The 17,894-nt window shown below is 37.7% G+C and overlaps 1 protein-coding gene across 1 annotated transcript in view; it reads right to left on the reverse strand.

The window, feature by feature from the left end:
- Positions 1–1,048: 1,048 nt before the first annotated feature.
- Positions 1,049–17,894, reverse strand: part of NLGN4X (neuroligin 4 X-linked) — a 129,737-nt gene continuing 112,891 nt past the window's right edge. Inside the window, exons 4-7 of the mRNA XM_067296210.1 lie at positions 13,661–13,846; positions 10,870–11,659; positions 1,966–2,252; positions 1,049–1,935 (exon numbers count right to left, since the gene is read on the reverse strand). Of these exons, the coding sequence (XP_067152311.1) occupies positions 1,403–1,935; positions 1,966–2,252; positions 10,870–11,659; positions 13,661–13,846 (1,796 nt within the window). The 3' untranslated portion in view covers positions 1,049–1,402. The remainder of the gene's footprint in view (positions 1,936–1,965; positions 2,253–10,869; positions 11,660–13,660; positions 13,847–17,894) is intronic.

A 17,894-nucleotide genomic window follows, 5' to 3' on the forward strand; every position in this document is an offset into this window, starting at 1 on the left:
AGCACAAAAACAAGATACTGGGCAGAGTAGTTCTTTATGCACTGATCATTTTAAAACATTTTTAAAAAATAGACAACCAACCAACCCACCGTTTCCCCACCTTCATATTGCATTTTTGTCTTGTTTAGCAAAGCTGAGAAGGAGCTTTCTCAGCTCGGATTCTTCTGCAACTGCTGGTGAATATAGAGCAAGTTTTCCTTGGAAAAGGCTGACCAAAAAGCAGGCTTTCTTTGCTTTTGTCAGGGCACAAAACTCTTCCTAATGTATCACAATAATCAAGAACTACAAACTGGACTCTTTGAATATATATTATTGGATGTTTCTTGGTTCAGTTCAACAAGCTTAAAATAGTAATTGTAATTTTTTTCCATTTTCCAATCCATTGCTGCGTTGCAATTTCATGAAGGCTAACACAAAATTAAATTATAGAAAAAAAAACATTTCAGAAAAGAACAACAATCTCCTGTGAATGCTTTAACATGCACTAGTGTAACCTGTAAGAGAAATATGCAGGTCACACAGACAATTGTATCCTCTGCATGATGCCATGGCCTGGTATAAATGAAACATGTTAGAAAATCTCATGTCTTTGTTTACCTCTAGTAATTAAGAAGAAAATCCTCCTTTGGGCCTGGAGGAAACAGAGGTGATATGACTAATGTATATACACATAGGTCACAACTGAATGCACAATCTTTCTAAAAGCTCTTTTCAAACTGAAAACATCAATAAAAGCTTCTTCTTTTTTTGTTTTTAAACTCACAGCTATGTACATTTTTACAAAGTTTCTTTAAATATAGTTCAGGCTGGCAAGTCATCTCTTTGCACAGAACTATACGTATTTTACTGCATAGTCAGTCCTCCTCTTTTTTTTCTTTTTTGTTTTTAATAATAAAATCCTATTTCCCCCTTCTGGATTACAGCTTCATATGCTGGGTAAAAGCCCATGGTGATGTCTTTGTTTTAACAAGGGCCATTCATGGTATGGCACATAAAGAACTTTTTTTAAATTTTATTTATTAAAAAAAAACAAAACAAAACACCTGTACAGTCACTGGCTCTGTGTTCCAGAAGATTCTGCTTTGCTTGTTACACTCAAAACACCATTTTAAATGACTTCTTCTGGCCTCAACTTTCAATCAAAGTGGTTGAGATCTTAAAGCAGTATCGTAACAGCAATGTACACGTTTCACATTTCACAGGGTTTGTGGTTGATCTTTAATATCAGAGAGTTTCTATGGGAAGGATCAGTAAGAAAATAATGACTGTCCTTCTCTTTTACTTGCTTTTACTTTATATTTTGACAAGGTGTTCTATGGATGGTGTTCTTTTTCCTCTTCTTTTTCTTTTTTTTTTTTCTTTCTTCCAAGTGGCTTATGAGAGTAGAGGGGGAAGGGCCGAGCTATACCCTAGTGGTGGAATGTCCATGAGGCAAATTCGTACTGTTTTGTCCTCCACTGAAGGTGTTGAAAGTATGCAAAGGCTGCATGCCTGTTAATGTATTTGGAATCATGGTTATGGTGTTGGGTGTCATGAGCGGAATGTCGTCCGGGGACCTTCTCAACGTAAGGGTGTAGTCTGGCGGACAGGTGAGTCTCAGCGTGTCGTGAGCCTGCAGCGATTCACACTCGTGGTCGTGTTCCAGCTGCTTCATCTGCAACGACATAATCTCTTCATTTTGTATGTGGGCAATATCATTGGTTGTGTTCCTCTGGGGGCTAGGACGCCTGTGAGTCTCGTGACGCCGCTTGTCTTTCTTGTAGTATAATGCAGCAAAAGCTAAAATGTTGAGGAACAGCAAGGAGGCCCCCACGGCAATGGTGACACTCAGCTCTGTGGAGTAATCTCGCTTGTTTTCTATCAGAACTGTCGTATCCTCCGGAGCTGTTTTATGGGTGTCCTTTGAATGCTTGGGATTGTTGGCTGGTGTCATCGCTGGGCGTTTGGTGGCTGGCCACAATTTACCAGGAGAACGTCGGGTAACATACGGAAATGATGTCATGTCAGGAGGGGGGACTTTAGTTGTTGTAGAAACATACTGAAATATTTCATTTAGGTTGTGAAGGTGTGGTACAAGCTCCAACCAGAAAGCAACTTTTGTTGCTCGGTAGTGATCACGAACTCGGGGTTTCAGGCCAATATGCAGATAAAGCTGGTCTTTAGGATTGTATTTGGACCAGGCCACTTCTTCAAAGCGGTTGGGTTTTGTGTGGATGAATTTTGTGTCCTGTGGAACAGGCTGGTTTGGATCTCTACAAAAATAAAAACAAGCAATATTATAATCACATTAAAAAAATGTCCTAGGGTTAACACTTTATCCTATAATTAGCCCAATCTAAAAACAGAAGTTAAAAAAAGTCTCCCAAACTTTACAACAGAAGTTAATATATAAACAAATGAATAATTACTTACTGTACAACAAATCTCAAACAGTATGATATTTCTTTACATGAAAACAGAAAAAAAAAAAGTTTCAGCTCCTAAAAGTTCACCCAGATTTTTGTGATTGCCCTTGAGTCTCATACTCTGAAACAAACTTTGAGAGGTACTAAAGTACTTCCCTGTAGGTGTAGGTTCATAAAGGTTTAGGTTTAGCTCTTCTCAAGATTTGACAATAGCTTTCCTATTTAAGGTACCTTTGCTGTGGATAGTAAATACAGGCATCTAATCTCCAAGGCAATGTCAGCAATCCATGTGACCGTGAGAATTTTTACCAGTTGAGGTTTTCGTATATATATTACGTAAAAACTTAAAGACATGAAGTAGCAGAACTAATACAGATAAATGGGAACCACTACTATTTGTGTTTCTTGATGTAACCATTAGCAAGTCCTTTCTTCAGCTATCTACCTGAGGGAAAAGCTTTTGAACATCGCAAATCTTTCTATCATTTCCATTAAGTGGTTGCTATTTGAAAGTTCAGTGCATTCAATGGTACTAAATAACTATATTTAGTGAGCCTTAAGTCTGTTTCCTCTAAGAATGAGAAATCTAATAGATGAGGTCAACAAGTTTTATAATAGTTAAGTAGTAGTAGAGATAAGATTAGTACACTACAGAACTGGAGAGATAATTTCAAGTTGGTAAGCCAAATATTAATTTAAATTATGCTTTTCCCTTTTTTTCTTATAGGTTCAAAATAAAGCAAACCAATGGCACAAAAAACATTTAAATTTGGTTAATGTGTATCTAGCCTTATAATCTACGTAAACCTTATGTAAATATTACTTTCTCTAGGCATGAAAAAACATACAAGCATAAAAATAAGTGTAATAGTTTAGTATTCTGTTGTGTATGAGTTTGAATCTTCTCTTGCAGCAAAGCCTATGTTTTGGACTTTGTAATATATTGTACTGAAAGTATATAATTCATTTTCTGTATATTACTCTGAGAACTTTCCATTCTCTTTTCCATTCCCATATGCATTAGTTTATTTCTTGTGAAAATGATTCTAATATTTTCTTTTTTTTTCTAATATACTGTTATCTATGTTATGGGAATTCCAATACTCACTCCTACAGATTTGAAAGCATTTTAGTTTTTTTCTTTTCTGTTTCCAAATGCTCATGAGCATGATTACCTAGTTCAGTGTTCCTTTGCTATTCATAAAGAGGTATTCCTTAATTCATAAGCCAGTATGGTAATTTGGCTTTAATAATTTAATGATTCCTGTACTCACATGTTTACCTGAAAGAATTCATATTTCTATTTTATTGAGTGAAAGAAAGAATTCTCTTCCTATTTAATTTTGGTACTGTGTTTTATTTATCTTTTGTTCCTATTATACTGTATCAATTATTTCCCATTTGAAGAGGGTATAAACTGGGTATTCCAGAACTGTGGCTATTAGTTTATGACTTTTATTTTATTTTATGTAGTAATCATTAGCCAAATTCTGTATATTCTGAACAAATCTTAATTTCATAGTAATTGTTCATACTGGCTGAAGCTGGGGAGCAATATCCAGTTCCAAGCAGTACAGCAGCAAATTTCAATATGCTGCTGCTTTGAGGGATTCTAACATGCATTCAGGAAAAAAAGAGGTATTTCTTTTGTTCTCAAAGAACAGACAGGAGGATTTGGTAAATCCAGAGAAGATATTGGCCCAATACAATACATCTACTATAGTAATTTTGGGCTCAACACATAAATTCTAAAACAAATAAAAAATGAAGTTGATTGTCAAAGTACAAATCATTTTTCTTTTCAGAAACTCAAAATCCTGGAAGTGTTACAGCACAAAATACCTCTCATATATTCTACCCATGACTTAAGCACTTGCTATTCTATTTCCTAAGTCTAAAGACTCTAGGAAGAATGCTGTAGAAGACATATAAATTAAGCTAGAGCATGTAAATGAGTTTTTCTCCAGACAAAATAAGGGAGATGAAGAAGGTGAGCACTCAGTTTAATGAGCTCTGTGTCCTGATAGCTGGCTTCCCCCTTTTCCTTCCGTAGGTGGAGATACATGAGAATGAAGGAAGTAATTCTGGCCCCACAGAAAGTTTGTCTTTTGTCAAAATTGAAAGTACTGGAGTGCTTAGACTGATCACTTTTTTTTCATGTCACTACATAAAGGAGAGCAGACCATGATTTTAGCAACTAAATGGTTTTGAAATTAACACTCCCTTCCCTACAAACAGACTACAAAACAAATAAATATCAACCTCTTTTTTCCTTTCTCTGTCTCTCATCTTGGGCCTACATCTCTCCTTTTTTTTTACAGTATCTACTAGGAGTAGCCAATAACATTGCCACCTCCTCCAAATGCAAGAGAGAAAATTATATATATATAGGGATGGTCTTGTATTTCAGGGTTTCTTTACATGGCTGTGTGTGGGCATGAAGCTGCTCAGTGAAGGAAGGAGCAGGAAACCAAATCAGCCAGTCCTACAGACATATCATTGTTTTGCTGTGGGTGGGAGAACTGTACAGTTGACATGAACTATAGAGTTGATATATTGTGGAATAATGGTCTGTGATTATCTGTGATCCTCCCTGCCGTGGGGTAAACAGTGAATTCAAAGGGTGATTTGCAGCCTGATGCCCATGCTGATGAGGGGTGAGACAACGCCCAGGGCGAGGTGGAGGTCTTGCCACTTGACATTGCTCTACCCAAAATGACACCTGGGGCGAGGCGGGAGTCTTGCAGCCTGGTGTTGTTGATAGGGGCAAAAGAAAAAAAAGGCCAGCAGCCATTGACACCCTCTGCTGAGCTCGACAAGGACCAAACATCCCTCAGCGTTTGACTCAGCCCCACCTCGCCAAGAGTATAAATTCAGCGCATAAATGTTCCTCCATTTCGAGGACAAGAACACCAACCTACGGACGGGTCGACGGGCCTGGACCTCTCTCCTCCCCAAAACAGGGACGCCTTTTTGGTAAGGTTTGCACCTCCGACAATGTGGGATGTTACCCCGGGAAAAATACCATTGTTGAAAGCGCTTAATTATCAGTTTGAGCTCAGAAAAAGTAGAATTTATTGCAGTAAGTGCATTTATCACCGGCAATCTCGAACCTGTTGATCTGTCACTTTAATAAATTGTCTATTTTGATCAACTTTGCGAACTTGACTCAGTGAAAGTCCTTTTGAGGAGGGCTCTGGCAGGCAAAGTTGATTACCCCTTGTCCTCCCTTCACGCGACAGTAACATATATTCAGTTAATAACTGAATAAATGGTCTGAATATTAGTTCTCTAAATTTCAAGGATAGGTAGCTGAAGGTATTTTTTCACAAGTCAATGAAATAACTAAGTCCAGTCCTAGACAGAGGATCTACTAATACATGGATGTTGGTTTTGCAGACTAATGATAATTTACCAGAATTATTCAGTGGATATAAATAAAAGATTTTTACCTTCCTTGGCCTGTCTCCATGTTCATGGTGAAAGTTCATAAAAACATGAGGTTATGACTTATGATGTGTTATGTCTTTTTCTTGGTATGTAGTACAGTTTATCCTACTATAAATACTTTTTTGGTATTATAGATAGACATAGAACATAGATGTACATAACCATTTCTTCTGTCCACTTAGCTGTTTGCCAATAATTTTGATCTTCCACTTGAACTATAACTTTCCTGTTTCTATTTTTAGCCCCTCACATCACCTTTCAGTTTCTGGTCATGCTTGAGGCTCAAGCATGTAATTACAGAACAAAAGACCATTCTTTAAAACCCCACAGTAAATCATAATGATAAAAATATAACCTGAATAATATAGGTTCAGTGCTGTACTTCCTCCATTAATAGCTCTCATAGGAACAAGGTAACTTGGTTCCCAATCCCATCAGTTGGCAGGGGCACTCTTTTTCTTCATTCAATTGCTATAACAAAATTGTTAGCTATGGTTGTTCATTTTGCTCTCTAATTGTTTATTTTTACCACTTACATAATTAAATTTAAATAGTTTCTCCATCACGAAATGCCCCCACCATGAAATTTATGTAGTGAACTTGCCTTCAATAAATGTGAGTGGTCCTTCTTGTTTTATCTAAGGTGTTTTCTTATTAACGTGAAAAATCATCTGATTTCACCTATCCCTTTTTTCCACTTTCAATCTGCACTGATTTTGCTCAATTTAGCATGTTGCAGTTTATTGTCATTTAACTCGCACCTCATGGGCTACAAGTGTACATTCAAAGCATTGATTTTTTTCACAAGTGCTATACAATAAATGTGTCTGCAATGTACACTGATTGAAGAGCAACAAACATTCCTATTCAAAAGGTGAATTAGTAGCTCACCTGTAGGGCAAATGAGGGAACTAAGTATTTTACACCAGGTGATATCAGTACCAGAAGAATGATAGAAACCTTAGGAAATTTTTCTTAACCTGAGTTCCATATAAGATGTTGAAATGATATTTGTCTTTTATGTACTGTCACAACAGCATTAACCATTACTCAGCACAACAGAATTGTTACATTAGTGCTTCCAGGCTTTAAAATGTTTCATTCTTTTGTGTCATTCTTTGACTTCACTGGAGAACAAAATGTCTTAACAGTTACAGTCAGCACGTATGTCATACTGAGTCTGTTTCCAAGACACCAAAAGACCCCTTGATCATTTATTTTCTTTCAGAAGTCTTCTTTCTCTCCATAGGAGAGAAAAAAAAAAAAAAAAAAAAGCTGTACAGAGCTTCTTCATGCTCCCCCTGATTTTCCATGTTATCACAATAATAATAATGATACAGCCATTCCTGCCTGAAATACTGGTGCATGAGCACATTTTTTCCCTACCTCCTTTCCTCACTTATCACCATGACACACTGTTCGCCATGCTCCCAGTCACCTATTATAACTACTCTAGAAGCCAAACGGTAACTGCGCTGTTTCATTTGACTAACACAGACTTGTCACTGGAGACACTTACATCTTCAGATGAAGACATAAAAAAGAAATGCAAGTCTCATAAAGGAGTTCACAGAGAATTGATTTGAAAATACATTTTAATCATTGTAAGTTAAACTGAGTCTTCCATTAGAAAGCCAAACTGAATATAAAGCATGTATGTACTTAATTAGCTATCTGATAATTTGCTATTAGCAGTTAGCTATTCGCTTCAGAAACAGTGGTAGTAAAGTAATTCAGAAGAATTTCTCTGAATTACAGAGAAAACAAATATATGTCCTTTAGGACTATATCTTTCCCTTACCAACACAAGTAGAGCTGGATGAATGGGGGCAAAAACAGTGTCGTATCTACTCAAAAGAGGGTAATTATCAGAAACCCAACAGATGCCTCAAAAGAGAGCATGGCTTCATATCTATCGTGTGAAACTTCAAATCCTTCTTTCCATGAGTGTAACTGGCAGAATATTTGAGAAGGGTTGGCACGTAACACCTCATGTCATTCACTCCCCCTGCACAGAGGTACCTGTGAACGCTGTAACACGGCCCTAACTAACAGAACATTTGAGCATGCAAAATTACCATTACAGTTAGGATTGTACTACTGGCAGCAGACGGAAGCTTTCAGCACACCTCTTAATGAAGCTCTCACATATAATTTTGCAAACAGTGGGATCAAAAGCCATATATTCATGTCATTTTTATATCCCAAATGTGGTTTCTCACACCTACTCTGTAACAAATTACCTCCCTATTCCTGAGGCATGTTTTCAGAAACATAGAGTTTTGAAAAGGCTAAGATGATTGTGAATGCAAAAAACATAGTCTCAGCAAGGTAAAAAATGAAGGCTTGGCAAAATGCAGCTTCTAAGTATTCATTTCAAGCACGATCCATTTGACATTAAACTGTCACTTTGTCACCTCCTATTTGCTAGCTTCAGTAACTGACTTCAAAGTAAAACACAATGAAAGCACTGTGCTTTGTGCTGTGGCTTTGACACCTAGTGATTTTAGGGCATTGACCTGCCCTCCAAACCCAGCCTTGGCAGCTGGCCCACTAAACAATGTGTGTTTTTTAGCAGCAGGCAGTGCGTGTCAGTTAAAAGCCCAGCACAGCCCATCAAGAAAGATGCACTAACTAAGCAGTATTTATGCAGTAAGTACCTGGATATGGCCTCTGTGTGAGAGTCATCAAGACTGGAAGAGTGTTAGAGACATTAAAATAAATTAATAAATCTGCAGCCATCCTGCTAACAGATTTTTTAATACATGTTACCATGGGTACAAACACAAAAGAAGCCAAGTTATATCAGAATAAAGAAGGGAAATGATAAATAAATAAAATAAGAACTAAAACCAGCCCTGAACCGTATCAGTCTTTTTGAGAGCTGGAGGACCTGAGCGTGCACATGAATTCCAGATTGCTCGTGGGAGGGTAGAGAGGAGAACAGCTACCCCAGAGAAGTCCCCTGTGTCTCTTGGTTTGAAGGGCTACAATCTTTTCCATTGGATGCACCAGAGGTGCAGAGTAAATGTAATCTTAAATATTCTTTACCTCCAAGTATTGTCTTGCACTACGCAGAACAATTAATCATTGTTCATATAAACCAAGAAAAAAAAAAAGAAAGGTAACATGACTTGCATTGCTCTTTTCCTGTCCTTGCAACAACTGAAATTTTACAGTCACAGGTCTTTTATAAATGACACATTTTTCAGACTACTTGTAAAGAGGAAATTTTATAACAGAACATATGCTGCATTCCTGTCTCATTTCCATTTGCTGTGCATATCAGCAATGAAGAAGCTTCGGAAATGATTAATGGTCCTCCCAAAGTATTTGTGGTGTCTTCAGGTGTAGCATGATCATGGGTTCATAGACAGAGGACTTGGTGATGGTATGTGTAGCCTGCTGAAATTAGCTTTCAAGCAGCAATACCTGGAGATTGCTTATAATTATGAGTAATGGTGGCAGGCAGGGCTGTGAGAAGTTCCTTTCAGTCTCAAATAATACCTGAATATGACTCCTTACTCTACAGGGTACAAAAGATAATATAAAGATATATAAAGGTGTATGTATATGTGTGTGTGTGTATGTGTGTGTGTGTATAAAGAAAATATAAAATATAAAAAAATTGTAAATAATAGTGACACAGTAGAGATCTCACATCTCCATAATAATTCGATCATGTATTTTTTTTAAAAATGAGAAGTCCTGTTTTCCATTCATAATAATAATGGCAGATTGATGGTAAAATAATCTTTCAGAGCATGGAATACAGGCAGCATGCGGCATTCTTAGTCTATAAAGCAAGCTTTCACCCTTAAGTTTGTCCATCCCAGTACTGATGACTTCTTGTTGCCAAACACGTCTAAACATCCCGCTCTTCATTCTCTATTGTTGCAGTGTGGTGGGATTTCTGCATGCAAAAGTACCTGTTTGTCTAGCATGCAGTGCAACAAAAGGTTTCTTTTTGTCTTGTAAAGTGACCTGAAGCATTTGATTATTTTTCACTCAATTCATGCTCCAGCTTTTTGTTAAGATTGCAAAATCTCCCTCACTACAATGTCATTTGGGTTCATTAAAGGCTGCTAGAGCTGCTGAAACCCCTGAGTGTCAGAACACTAGGCATGCCGAAATTTTCTTATATTGCTGCATATCATTCACTGCACTGCAGTAAAGCTGCAGTTTCCAGAGCCCAATCCTGCCATTAAACATTCATTGAAAAGATTTACAGCCCCTTTGTGCCACAAGTATCTTTATTTTAATTCAGTACCAAAGACTCAAGGTTAACAATAAAGCCCTTGCTGTTCAAGTAAAGCACTGCAACACTCTTTAAAAGAATGCTACAGAAAGAGGGTTTAGAGCACAGAAGTTATTAACAGGACTTGCATATTAAGCTGCTTTGAGGGTTCTTTCCTTGATGTTTACAATTCCATTGCAGCAAAACATTCATGTCTTTAATGGTTTGGTAATTTTAACTGTCTTGAAACACATTTTATATCTGACACTTTTCTTGATTCTAGTCAATTACTTCTTATTGCCTTTATAACTCTCTAAGGGAAAAATCTTTCCAATGTCTGTCTTTCTAACCCACATCTTCTCTGAGTTCCCATTCCCATGAAGGTCCCTAAGAACTTCCTTATTTTTGTAACAAATAAGTGCTATCTGCCTCACGGTTCCTTCTTCAAGTAATAGACATTTCCTCTGATTTTCAGCAAGTTAGTGAGCTGCCTTTTCTCTCTGAGACATGCTTTTTCAATAATAATTGCCCTATTTTTTGCAGCAAAAGTACAGAGCATTATTCTTCTCGCTGAGCTAGTGAAAGAAAATAGTTTGAGGGAATACACTAGTTAAAAATCTATTAAATATGAATAAGACTCAGTTACATACTGCCTTACACATCCCGAATAGTCCTATAATACTATAGTAAGATCAGTGTTTGAATACACTGCTATGTAACACTGAATATTTTAGAAGCATGTTATCAACCAAAAGGAATGCTGGAGGTCAAACATACCCAGTTTTGGCGAAGTTTGTCCAGTATGTCATAACTACTGCACTGAGCATGACATCGTTCTTGGAAAAGTTGCAGTTGAACAGTTCTGTGGGACCAATCATAGGAATGCCAAATACGTAAGGGACTTCATCACCATGAGCTGAATCAGCCCAGCTTGGTTTCATTTCACTCTGGCAGTGATGATAAAATGCATAGAAATATGTTGGAGATCCATACTGCGCATGTAGGTCAGCGGTGGCCACAGCAGGAGCAACCCACTGGTGGTCGGTAAAAAGAGCTACCAAGGTCTTCCGTCTTGTTTCAGGGTTTTCTTTGTCTGCCCAGTCAGTATACATGAATTTAATGGTCTCTCTCAGTGTATCTTTCCCTTCTGGATAACCATATAGATTGTCCACAAAATTGGAGACAGAAAAGTCAAAGTCATTGGGGGAAACACCATCTTCATTGTCTACAATGCCATCCACAAATTTTAAACCTTCCCCTTGATTGACGCCCAGCATTATGTCATAGTTAAGGAATTCCCCTTGCTCCATGAGAATCTGAGGGTCATCTGGAATCACGTCCCCATCGATCACAGGCCCAAAGGCAATGTGGTATGTGGCTGGAGTGATGGTCTGTTGAATGAGTTCTTTGTAGTTCTTATTCCGAAGGCATTCAACCAAATCAGTGGTATCCAGCATGTCGCAGCCCACTTTATCTGCCAAAATCCGAGTGTACTTGGCAGGCTGATAGTTCACTGCCCAGCTGGACAGGGCTGTTCCACTCTGTATGATTGCCTTTTGGAACAAACCTGCAGGTGCAAATTGTTTAAATGAAAATTAAATTATATTTAAAAAAATAATTAAAAGCAGCTTTCGCTAAGCAAAGAATGTTTTGATTGTATGATACCTAAAGGATGCAAATTCCTATATTTCAATTCAATTTCCATATATTCTACTCACTTCTCCCTTTCTATAGCATCTCCAATAGCCTACTAATTAAAATCTCTTTTGTTCTTGATGCTCATACACAGAAAGCATGAAGGTTTCAGGTTACTGTTTCAAGAACAAAACTCATCCTTGCAATGTAGTTTTCTGCATCTTTAATGGAAGTCCCCTAGCTTTAGCACGGCAGCAGTGCTGTAAAACTTTCTCCTTTAAAGGAGTGGCAGCTACAAGCAATCATATCCTCTTCTCCATGTAAATGACTCTCATAAATGCGGTCCTCAGTAGTTTAAAGGTCAAACGAAAATTACACACTCTCGTTTCCTTCACAGAAGCCATGCATCACATCATTTGAAAAAATGTCCTCTGTTAAAATCAGTCTAATAGTCTTGAGCTTTCTGCTCTGACATCATTTTTTCTTTACCATCCATACATATATATATGTGTGTGTCTGTATATGTGTGTATATATATATATATGCCTATTTTTTCTTTGGTTATAATTGCCTATGTGGTGAATTAAAATATATTTGTGTTTTTCTGAAGAGAGACTAGATTCAATCGTCCTTTCTGGTTGTTTTCTATGTACCAATATACAGATTGACCAAAGATACAGACTGAAGAGCTTCTTTGTGTCACTAGAGCACTGAAAAGCAACTAGAGCATACTGGTGAATCTGCCCCACCTGCTTTTTCTTGATAGCATTGCTAAAATGGCCCATTTCAAACTTAAGCTAAAATGCCTGGGCCTCTTCTGCACACAGTTTCCAACAACGAGCTCTTGAAATGCCTAAGACAGCAAAAGCTTCAAAAAAATTTAAAAAACTAGAAGTTTTTATAGGGAAAAGTTGCTCTGGTTGATATACCTTTGTGATGATTACTTACTGCACACGCTACAAAATTTCAATGCTGCAATTAGTTAAGTTTTTCATTGCTCCATCTGCTTGCTTTTGGCATGGCTTACTCAACAGTTATTCAATACACCCTATTTGTATCAATACACTGAATTGTCAGGGATAATTCTGCATACTCCCAAATACGGTGTTCTTACTAGCAGCTCTGCTACAACTGCCTGCAATGCTTTAGCCTTCTGACATAGATTTCTGGATGTTTAATATAGTAGAAGGAGCATGGGGTTATAAATACAGCAGATATTTTGGTCTTGTCTTCTTTTATTAATTCTTTGTAGAGCTGGTCTTACCAATGAGAACCTGTATGGTTCAGTGCTGCTGCTGTGTGTGTGTCTACATACACACACATATATACACACACACACATATATATATACACTCATACATACATATTTATATATATATTTTTTTTTTTTTTTTGAGAGTAGAAATCCCACAGCTCAGACACGTATCAAAATATTAAGACCTTTGTGTAGGATCACACACTACTTGTGGGGGGTTAACTTATCTTTGAATAAGATTGTTATGTTATTATTAAGTAATGAGTAATGAAAGCATCTAAATACAGTTTGGAAGTGCAGACAAGAGTGCATAAGAAATGAAAAAGGTCTCTGCCCTTTTCTATTTTAATTAGGGCAAACTCTTTGATAGAAGGGTCAGTGGAGAATGTTGACAAAACTTGAAAAAATATATTGCCCATAGCACTTTTTGCATAAAATTTCTGTTATAATAGCATTTATTTTTTAATGTCAAAAATATTTATGTTGACTAATATGAATGTAGAACACTAGCTAGAAGGTATTTTACAAAAATTATAGACTTCACATAATTCTAAGAGCCTGCCTTATATGGCCATTTGCCTTACACTATAATGTTAAAAAACCTAGTCACACTAGATTTAAAAAATGAATCATTTTACCATAGCTGAACTACTTTGCTCTACTTTGTAAGATCGTTACCTTCTGAATAGTGAGAGAGTGTCAGAAGACTAACACAGGAAGCTCCTGCCCCAGAACCAAAAATAGTAACTCTTTTTGGGTCTCCTCCAAAGGATCCAATATTTTCTTCGATCCAACGCAAAGCTTGGATTTGGTCAAGCAATCCATAATTGCCTTTTGCAGCTTGATCCCCAGTACTCAGAAAACCTATAAGGCAAAAAAGATAATTTTAGTTCACCAGCTACAGAGTTAGCTACAGGGTATCCACATATCCACAACACATATTCCCATCTTTTCATCTTCTGGGCCTTTTTTTGCTTCTTTTTTTAAAGGTCACAGTCCCAGTTAAATGTCTCCAATGCAAGTATGGAACTCATTCTGTATGCTGTTTGGTTTTGGTTTGTTTTTTTCTTATTGCAGAGGTCAGGGTTTTTTTGTGAAAAATCATTACTTCCTCTTTGAAATAACTCTTTAACAAAGGAACAATAGACATCAAAGATTTTAAATATTTGATAACTGTATGTGAGTAATGTACAAAAACTTATGAAATGCTTACTTTTTGTGCAAAGACAACATTCAGGAAGAAGTGGGATAGGATTTCTTTCAGTAAGGACAATTTTCCCTAACATATTCATTTAAATGTTTCTTTCCATGGACCAAAATTATTCTCTAGTTTATACTATACGCTATCGCTATATAAGCTATTGCACTTGTGATACAGCTAGACATTCAGAAATAGAAAAAGAAAAATGAAGAAAAAAATAAAAGGAACAGCAAAAGCCTAGGAAAAAAATACACTCCAATTTTGCAAAGGATATTTATTAGGAAGATAGCAGGTAAATCCCCACATTTCAGCCTTTGGTATGGAGATTTTATCTGAACAATTCAGGCTTTGTTTCTTTCCTTGGAAACTGCAGGAAAAGCTGTGCTGCTATTTTTTGTTCCTGCACTGTGGTTATCAGATTTTAGAAACAAAGCATGACATATTTGCTGCTTGTCTTGCAACTTAGAACAAAATGACCAAGAGACTAGGACTGAGATTAATTTTGTTTTTCTGAAACCTGCTAACCTGAAACATTACACTCATCCTCGCCATTATTCACAGGCTAGACCTTGTGCTATGTCCAAATTACCACACAGAGTTATGTACTCACACTCCTCTTTTTAACTCCCACAGACCTTTTCCCATCAAACTGGAATAAAGAGACCTATTAGAAATACCTTACAGCAGGTGGACGCTACTGATTTAGGCACCACTGACTGTTGCTTATCAAGACAAAGCAAGGAATCACTCGCTGGTGTTTCCAAGTCAATTATAACTTCAGATACATTTGCCAGAAGAGGGCCCCAGGACTCAGGAGATACGCAGTCCTGCAAACCCTGAAAGGATTTGCAATGAAAGGGAGATTCACTGTCTGTAATCCTGTAAGGCACCTCAGCACGCCATGAAAACACCTTTGTGCTCCTAGGAAGGGCTGTAAGGGAAACCCGAGCTCCCTAGGGGAGAAAGGCCTTGCAGTACATTTGAACTGCTTTGGCACAGGGGAACAGCTTTCTTTGTGCTGGCTGAGATTATTTTTTTAGTGACGGGCAGAATGTAAATTCACAAGGTTAAAGCCAATAAATGAATGAAAACAGAGGAAATGGAAGAGAAGAAAGAGCAAGAGGAAAGAAGCAGAAGAAATCAGAGCTGTCAGACTTCATCACACCTGGATTTCTATATTGTTTTCTATGGTAAAATTCCTACCATGGGATGCAAAATCCAGCCTCAAATACTATAACATAAAGACCAAACTATAGTCTACATTATAGTCTATAGCTATATAGTCTACATTATGGTGGCATAAATTTCTACATGCAATTTTGGCCATGGTTAAATGAAATGTTTTATCTTGCACCAAGAAAAACTCTTTTTCATATTTAATTAGCTATTATTAATAGCTATTTAATGTCAGTGAGTGTCACATGAGCCCCTGTATTTATCACAAAACAGTTGCTTTAATTTGCAGTAATATGAATCATACCCTTATTACCTAGTATTTGATGTAGCTTTCTCATAAAAAATTTTCTAATAATAGCAACCACCATAGTTATAAGAGCAGTTACATCTTATTTCGCTTCCGTACAAGTGGGGGGAAAAAACAAACAAATTATTAATCCATAATTGCCCCCTCCCCCTTTTTTTCCACAGATGTGTTTTTCTCTTTTCACACGCCTTTATTATCTTTTTAGGACTGTCAAAGAAAGAATAACCCACTTGCTGGTTTTGTTTCTGCAATTCACTTCAATGTTCTATAATATTCTATAATTAAGCCTTTATTCAATCAGAACTATGACCTCCTTGGGAGAAAGTGACTGTTGTAACCTTTAAAGCAGCATGGTAATTAATATTCAGAGCCTAAACACATTGTAGCTCTTCTAGCAGCATCAAGCTAAAGCTGGTTGATCTTTGTGATTTTGAATTCCTTCCAAATGTACTAAAAGGTGACTGAGTGAAACTGCAATCAATGAATATCTGATGTTAGACAAATGAAGAATTTTTGTTTCCACAGTTCTTTGCTGATTCTCATTAATTGCAAAAGCAAATCTTCCTAATTTAAAAACTAGTCATCAAAGTGAAGTGTCGGCTCACATGACACAAAATGAATTCATAAATCTGCCTTTTCTTGATGAGGATATATATATGTTCATGCTCTGCATACTGAATCGAAATATTTCTTCAAAGCCATTTCAAGAAATTCAGGCAAGGAGTAGCTATTTGTCCAGAAATACACAACACTATCAGAATGTTTTCTTTGTGTGGCCACTATGAAGATTTCACAGCAGTATGTTCATGTGTCACTCTAAAATCCTGAACAAAAATGAACGCAGCTTTGTTTTCAAATGGGGATTTATCCTTTGTGGCCATTAGGTATATGTTTTTAAGTGCAGTAAAAATATTTTCAGTTTTACTGTACGGCATGATTTGAAGGCCAGTCTGCAAACTGAAAATCCCTCGACCAGGGTTTTGCCAGAATCTGGAAGTTCTTCTCACTATTCTAATACAAAAAAGGAAGGAATTACAATAGTTGAATGTGGAAAACAAAGGGTTTTCTTTCATGTAATGACACGGAAAGGCATCAACTGTGATATTCACTTCTTGACTTTACAAAACTTCTTCCCTTAAATATTAAGTTGTAAGGGTGTCCACGTGGTTCCCTTTGCAAAATGTCCCGGATAACAACAGCAGATAAACAGGAGTGCGAGTGCAGCCCCTGCGTGTGCATGGAAGACCCAGAAATGCCTGCGGGGCACCTGCTCCAGACTGGTCATGATGAAGAGGAAGGTACCAATCAGCTGGTCTGAACAGGAACCAGGGAATTAGAGACTGCAAAGCAGCCATCTGCAAGCAAAGAGAAATCCCCTTGGAAGGATGTGCGAAAGAAGCATGACGCGAGAGGGAAGTGGGGACAAGGCAGCTCCCAAACAGGGCTGGACACTGTGAAAGTCGCCCCAGCGTTGCGACCTCCATCCAGCCTGGGCAGAGCATCCCCCTGTGGGGCGCCTGCACCCAGCCGGGGGCTGGCCATGTGGGGCGGCACACAGGCACCAGTCCCGGGGGCGTGTGGGGGCTTCGCAGGGTGTCCCCCGGTGCGAGAGTCTGTGGGGTGTCTGGGGCGGCGGGGCCTCACATATCGATGGAGTATCTGCATCTCCCACGGGGAGAAGAGGGGAACCCACACTCCCAGGGACGCTGCTGACCCCCACAGCCAGGGGGCACCCGACTGTGCGTGTGTGTGCATGTGCGTGTGTGTGCAGGGGTATGTGCACGCACGTGCATGGGTGTGCAGGATGTGATCAGAACTTTTAGGATTAGTTTTACAAGGCTGTTCAGAAACTTGTAACTGTTTACTAACCTTTTGTAAGTGTCTGGTGTTGTGGTTTATCTGTTGTATTGCTGATATTGATCCTGAATGTATAGCCCACAGATTGTTGGTTAATTATGTGTCATTAATAAATCAATAAACTGCTTTTGTCCTGATTTGATTTAAACCATGTGAATTTAGCATTTTTTCCTATGGCTTTACTTCATTAAAACAAATAAAAATACACCATTTTATGATAATAAAAGGGAGCCTAAAGAGTTCTTGATTTGTTTTGCTATGTGACTTGCAATTAGCGTTGTCTTTTTTTTCTACATTCTTTCATGTAGAAAAAAGTAATGCTTCCTCAAAATGAGTTTTCTGAAGTAAAAAAAAAATTTTTTTGATTTGTC

Source organism: Apteryx mantelli, chromosome 1, assembly GCF_036417845.1.
Source record: "Apteryx mantelli isolate bAptMan1 chromosome 1, bAptMan1.hap1, whole genome shotgun sequence".
Taxonomy (NCBI): domain Eukaryota; kingdom Metazoa; phylum Chordata; class Aves; order Apterygiformes; family Apterygidae; genus Apteryx; species Apteryx mantelli.